The following is a 6649-nucleotide window of genomic DNA, read 5'->3' as shown; positions in this document are numbered from 1 at the left end:
TGGTAGCCCTTCACACAATCAGGACACATGAAGTAGCTCTCACTCTCAAAAAGTTTGGTGACCCCTGCAATAAAATAATACAATAGGACCTGCATGTAAAGGCCCATTCGGGTCCTTGGCCCATGTGCGAGATGGCCTCCAGCCAAGCGTCAGCTTCAATTGGAAAAAAAAGTTGCTAAGAAGCGCAGGATTGGGGCAAGACGGCAAGCCAAACGGGGCCATCCGTCTCAAAGCGCCGATGCTCGCGCGCCGTCGAACTGCGGCTAAGCGGACCTGCTGACGCAGTAGAAGGCCTAGGAAGGACTAAGTAGATGTGTTGAAAAAGAAAAAAAAAAAACCACAAAACCCCAAAGTGGATTTGTATGCGGACGAGCGGCTCCTCCGTTAGCCGGCTAAGCGCCGACTAGCGCCTCTAGCGTGGAAAGCGCCGCAACGACTCAACGAGACTTTCTTTTCACTTGACGGTGACTTTTAACGGAGGTGAGCAAGCTCACGCCGACGGGCTCTCTGAGCAGGAGGTAGAGGGCCGAGTCTTGCTCCGGAGACAGCTGAAGCCACACCCGGTGTGGTAGGGGCAGACGATCCAGGACGCTAAAGGCCCCGCCGGGGGCAACAGACGCATCACGGGCGCAAGTCGCCGCCGCTCTCGGTGTGTGTGTGTTGGGGGTGGGGATTTAGCCAGACCAGAGACTCGGGTTCTGCAGACAGACACCTGAACTTGTCGCTCTTTCGTGATCTCAGTGAACCGGGGGCCTTCGGCTTTGCTCGAGATGAGCACGGCCAAACTCAGAAGGGCTTTTATTGTCAGGAAGAGGCGGGAAGCCGCTTCTCCTCCACATCGAGAGGAGCCAGATGAGGTGGCTTGGGCATCTGATTCGGATGCCTCCTGAACGCCTCCCCGGTGAGGTGTTCCGGGCATGTCCCACCGGGAGGAGACCCCGAGGAAGACCCAGGACACGCTGGAGAGACTATGTCACCCAGCTTGCCTGGGAACGACTTGGGATCCCCCGGGGAGAGCTGGAAGAAGTAGCTAGGGAGAGGGAAGTCTGGGCTTCCCTGCTAAAGCTGTTGCCCCCGCGACCCGGCCCCGGATAAGCGGTAGAAGATGGATGGATGGGATGGATGGATGGAGGCGGGAAGCAAAAGCGGTGGAAACGCTGAAAAAGCAACACAACACAACAAAGGAGGACGGACGTTGGATTGTGACGAGGCTTCGACCGGGCCCGTCGTGTTGCTTCTCGCCATTCAATCGGGATTCTTCCGTATCGTGAGCACGGAAGGCAAAAAGACGTTTGCACGGGAGCCATGACGCTTTCCCGGTCCTTCGCGAGCGTCTTGTGATATTCGCGGCTCGGCTCGGCTCGGCTCGGCTCGGCTGGGCTCGGTCCGGCCCGGCTCGCTGCCGAATGTCACGGCGTGTGGGCCGCCGGCGAGCGTTTGCCAGCGTAGCAGCAGATGGTTGCCATGGCAACCCTGCCCCACGCGTCCTACCAGGCATTCCCACTCAGTGAAACACCTTTTCCCTGACAAACGCGCACGCGCGCACACCAACGCGGTGGTTAAAGTGGCCTGTTTCAAGCTTTGGAAAGAGAGGAAAAAAAAGTGACACCTTGCGTGTACACACCACATGTACAGTATTTCTATTTTGGCTCCCTCGCTTGCGCGCGGTGACTATTTGGGAGGAACCTACTGCCGAGCGCGCTCGCTTTCCGTTCGTTTGCGCGTCCGCGCTCACCTCCTGACACCTGTTACGTAACTCCGCCCCCTCACGCCCTCCGGCGGCTCGCGTGCTTCGCGCCGCTCCGCAACGGGCGCAAGTTGGCGAAAAATGGCCCGAGAGAAAGAGAGAGAGGGGGGGGGGGGGGAGTGAGAGAGCGCTCATTTTGGCCACCTCGCAGCTTTCATTGTTTTGCTGCTTTTACGTTGGTCTCCTCCCCCCCTCGGGCTGCCGAACGCGTGTCCGTGTGAGACGTTCGGGGAGCGCGACCCCGCCGCTCCTTGCTGACGTCACATGCGACTGCTCCCGCCCACGCACGCGCGCACACGCCAGAAGTGGGAAGTACGAATACTTTGTATCTGCACTTCAGTATCGATTTTCCGGGCATCTGTGCTTTACTACCGTTTTGGGTTTTTTCCCTTTAAAAACGAGGGGGGGGGGGTGCGGGGGGCTTCAAATCTGACTAATGTGAAGGAACGTACTTGACACGGAGATCCCGCTCACACCACCCCCACCTCGTCGTACCTTTGGCAGCCCTCAAATTTGGCTTCAGGCCCCCAATGAGGTTATGGGCCCCTCTGACTGACATCTTGGGCCAAGTTCCTCGTGTTCAAAAATTCTTGTCTGAAAAGTGAATTTTGCCTTTGGGGTTGAAACATCGATACAGATGATTTTTTAAATTTTAATTAAGATTGCCAGCAGGTGTGCGGCCAGAAAGTCCGCCACCTGCTGGCCAGGCAAAGGACAGGAGCATGACACCGGGGAGCATCTCAAGTGCAAGTATAAAAGTGAATCAAAGAAGGAGGCCATTTTTTTTCTTGGGCGCCCACTAATCCGAAACAGACACTCTCTGTCAATAATCGGGAAAAAAAATCCTGTTTCATTTTCACACTTGAGTACGTTTCGGAGCAGAGTCGGCGGAACCGGGGCGACGTTCCGCTTTGATTGGCAGCCGATCAAGTCGACTGCAAAAACGCACCGCGTCGCCTCCTGTGAACTTTTCCGCCAAAGTAAGGCCCCACTGACTTTTCCCCCAGAAGGAAGACGAGCGGCATCTCGGACAACCCGACAGGCAATGCGAGCACGGGCGCAAAAAGCCAGTCGGCCCCGTCTTTGGGTTTTTACGATCACGGATGAAGTTTGACGAGCGATGCTGCGGTTGCTTCACAAAGTGACGTAAAAGTGGTGAGGAAAAAGCAAAAACTGTTTGACAAGCGCCTGCGACGCGTCCGCGTGACCATGGCAACGGCTAAATTTAGCCCGATGACAAATGGGACCCATAAGTGTCCGACAGGGGGGGGGGGGCAGTGAGTGCTGGGGTTGTCCTGAGCCTGAGAGAGGGGCTGGGAGAGGGGACGGGGGGGGGGGGGTCTTTCTGCCTTGACAGCCGGTGTCCCTTTCAGCGCGCGTATGATGATGACGAAGCCGTTTGTGAGTCACCCAAACAACCGAACGCAACACTTGGGACTGTCGGGCAGAAGGAGGAGCGTTCGGAGAACTCAATCGTCTGCATTTTTACAAACGTCTCCCCAATGTATGCTTTGTGAATCCCATCACGATTTTTTTTATTTTTCTTCTTCGTGCTACCGCTATTTTTGTTTTTATTCTTCGCGACAGGGGTTCGCTTTGGCCCCGGGAGTCGAGCTCAGGATTCGCTTCAATGATATCTGGCACCATCTAGCGCCGTGAATGAGTATAACACCTAGAAACCGAATATAAGACAACCTCCACCTTTTCAGTCTTATTTTATTGCGAAAACCACCGTCTTATATTCGGGCCAATACGGTACAGGGTCACAAGTTAGTCTCATCCAAACCATGTAATCAAATGTACACAGCTTCTAAACACGTTTGCGTACTTTCACTGTCAAAAATACTTTGTTTTATCAATTTATATTTATTTTCAATGTACATACAGTATTTTACTCTGTGTGTGTGTGTCTACCGATCGATTTCTCTCTCTATATATATCTACAGGTATATGTATGTATAGATATATATATAGAGAGAGATACTGTACACACACACCCCCACAGTAACACAAACATAGAGTTGTCATGGCAACTGCACAGGCGACAGACGCTCGGCTCCCTTCGCTGGAGTCGTGACACTCCGAGTCTCCTTGTCCATCCGACTGCGAGAGGGCACTCGGACCTCGCGGGGGTGTCGGGGTAGCAGGCGAGATGAATTCAGGTTGGGGAGCGGAGGGGGGAGTTGCCGGTTGGTTTTCCCGGTGGGACGCGTCAGGTCTGTAAGTCCCCGCGAGTTTGAGAAGGAAGTCGGGTTGTATCGCCAGCTCGGGAGGGTGCGCCCTTGGGAGTCAGCGCTGGTGGTTGCGGCGGTAGCGGGCGGATTGGGAGCGCAGCAGGATCCCGGTGTACTGGATCTCGGGCATGACGACCCTGAGGCAGAGTTCCCGGCCGGAGAAGGGGCGGCTCAGGTTGCCGGGGAGGTCGTAGCCCAAGATGCCGACCCGGGCGCTGGGCTGCCAGGGCCGCAGCTCCTTGTTGCGGATCTCCCCCGCCGAGCTGAGAAGAGGACGGCGTCCGCCGAAGCAGCTCCGGTACAGCCTCTCCTGGGCGGCGCGCAGGAGGCGGAGCTCCCGGGCCACGCAGGCCGAACCCACCGCCGCCAGCTGGCGCCACAGCGAGGCGTTGAAGTGATCGTAAAGGTGCGCGTCGATCCAGTTCCACGCGCGGACTTTCCCGGCGAGGCCCGGGCTCAGGCAGCGCTTGGAGGCGGCCGTGCGCACGTTGAGCTTGACGTAGACCAGGTCGTCCGCGTCCCAGGAGAGGAGGCGCCGCAGGAGAACCAGCGACTCGTCAAAATGCTCCGCGATCATCACCAAGGAGAAGACCCGCTCCACTCGGGCCGCGAAGGCCCGGGCGTAGGCCGCGTCCGCCGCCGGCCGGTCCTTGTCGCCGCCCAGGTCGTGCGTCAGCGTGTTGCGGGCGTAGTTGGAGTTCTTGTCCTGCGGGCGATAGTAGCGCAGGGGCCGCTCCAGGAAGGCGCCCGGCGAGCCCCCGGGCACCCTCCTGAAGCTCTGACAGCGCTGGCCGTAGTACGTGAACAAGGACTCAAACATGGCGGCGGGTTCCCTCAGGATGGTGACGTAGACCGCCCGGGGCGGCGCCACGCGGCGCAGCTCGCCGGCGTCGAAGCGCAGGTGGTTGCCGATGATGTTGGGCGGCAGCGTGTGCGGGTGTACAAAGTTGGCGCTGAAGGTTTTGGGGTAGCAGAAATGGTGGCCGCATTGCTGCTTGGGCAGCGCCACCGTCAGGCCGTTGCGCTCGGCGAAGCGGAACAGGATGTTCTGCACGGTGCTGCCGGCCGTCTTGTGGGTCTTCAGGAAGGTCACGTCGGTGCGCTTGGCCTTCCCGCCTGCCGCTGGACGGGAGCACGGGGCGCCGTCGTCGGAGGGGACGCGCTCGCCGCTCCTGCGGGCGGGCGGGGGCGGGTCATTCGGAGATGGGCTCAGTCGGAGCCGTTTGGAGCCGTTGGCTGACTACTCACCCTCTCCGGCGGCCGCCGTAGTGCATCAGCAGACTGCCCAGAGTGACGGCGCCCAGGGCCAGGAAGATCTTGGCCGGCATCCTCATCCTCCGCCTCCGCCCCACCGACGCTGCGAGCGCCAGAAAGGAGGAAAAAAGTCAGATCCCACTTGAGGTCAGCTGTTCACGTGCGGCGGCGGCGGGCTGCTCTACAGGCAAGGCGGCGTCCATTTGTCCAGTCGGTTCACCTTGACTCCTCGTCGCCATGTTTGGCGTACTCGAGTCCAATCTCTCTCTATCGATCGATATTTTTGCTTTTAGCCAGTGAATGGATGTTTTTGTTGAATTTTTGGGGATGGATGATCCCTTTCCGATATGGATGGAAAACCCGAATAAAAAAGGAATAGCCACCGGGCTTATTATTGCCTCATCGTGACGTGTGAATCACCTCGATTTTTGGTCGAGCAAAAAGACGATCCTTCTCTATCGTCACAGTCTTGTGTTTGATTTCCAGTGGCATCAATTTTAAAACAACCGATCCAAGAAATCAATCAGATCCCCATCCCCTTGAGGATCTATCAATCAATCCATTTCTCCCGCTCTCTCTCTCTCTATCGACACACAAATCCAAAATGAGAACACTCACAAGGAGCCGCTACAGCCCAGATGCTAGCACGCAGAAGAATTAGCCGTGTTGCTGACGTCAAGATATGATTTGACTTGACACTTTGGCCAGCACAAGGCCCGTTTTGTGCTTGATCCAAGAAGAAAAAAAAGCAGCCAAAACCCCACGATCTCGTTCACGGGGCAGCCGGCGGGCCCGATTGGAGGATTTAGCGGTCAGGGTAATCTCCTCCGTGGACCTTTCGTAATCGTGACATGAATTCCGCCCTTGAAATGCCATCTGGCCTCGTTAGAACCTGAGGTGGCTTCCAAAATGACGAGTTACGACACACCCACACACAAGAAAACCCCCGATGCTCAACGACGTCTCCCGTAACGTGACGAAGGGACGACGCATGTTGTGGGGGGGGGGGGGGGAAGGAATACGGACCGCCGCAGCCGTGTCGACTCCCACCTTTATCATCGCCGCAAATTCCGCTCCGCTGGGACCGCTGTTCGCATTTCCCTCCTCCCGTCCCCTCCTGGATGCTGAGGGGACCCTCGCCCACCCTTTGCCCATCACACGCCGCCCTCCTCTTCCTCCTCCACCGCCTCCCTTTTACGGTCAAAAATAACAATCCGGAAAAATACACCTGGTCGTTTAGGATGAATGGGGATAATTCTGCTCCTCTAATTTAAAATCGAAATCGTTTCAAGCGTTGACGAAATGAATCCGATCGCAGTAAACCGCCTCAGAAGCTCCACCACCCCGTTCTTTGAAAAACGAATTGCAGTTGCGCGTCACGGACACTAGAGGAGAATAATGACGAGGGCTGGCC

The 6649-nt window shown here is 56.9% G+C and overlaps 1 protein-coding gene across 1 annotated transcript; it reads right to left on the bottom strand.

Annotated features, from left to right (window-relative positions):
* Nucleotides 1-3274: 3274 nt before the first annotated feature.
* Nucleotides 3275-6588, bottom strand: gal3st3 (galactose-3-O-sulfotransferase 3). The gene is made up of 3 exons (XM_052065492.1): nt 6286-6588; nt 5230-5338; nt 3275-5153 (listed from the first exon to the last, which is right to left on the bottom strand). Exons 2-3 carry the CDS (start codon nt 5313-5315, stop codon nt 4037-4039), a joined length of 1203 nt encoding a protein of 400 aa, XP_051921452.1. The 5' UTR covers nt 5316-5338; nt 6286-6588; the 3' UTR covers nt 3275-4036.
* Between the last annotated feature and the right edge of the window lie 61 nt (nt 6589-6649).

The sequence above is a fragment of the Hippocampus zosterae genome, chromosome 1, assembly GCF_025434085.1.
Source record: "Hippocampus zosterae strain Florida chromosome 1, ASM2543408v3, whole genome shotgun sequence".
NCBI classification, from domain to species: Eukaryota; Metazoa; Chordata; class Actinopteri; order Syngnathiformes; family Syngnathidae; genus Hippocampus; species Hippocampus zosterae.
The sequence above is the reverse complement of the archived record's forward strand: the minus strand, read 5'-3'. Positions and strand labels throughout refer to the sequence as shown.

What these genes read in the sequence shown, in the direction of transcription:
- gal3st3 (XM_052065492.1), bottom strand. Translation starts at nt 5,315, where the DNA reads ATGAGGATGCCGGCCAAGATCTTCCTGGCCCTGGGCGCCGTCACTCTG. An exon ending in TACGGCGGCCGCCGGAGAGG is followed by an intron (nt 5,154 to 5,229) that starts GTGAGTAGTCAG and finishes GCCCGCCCGCAG; the next exon opens with GAGCGGCGAGCGCGTCCCCT.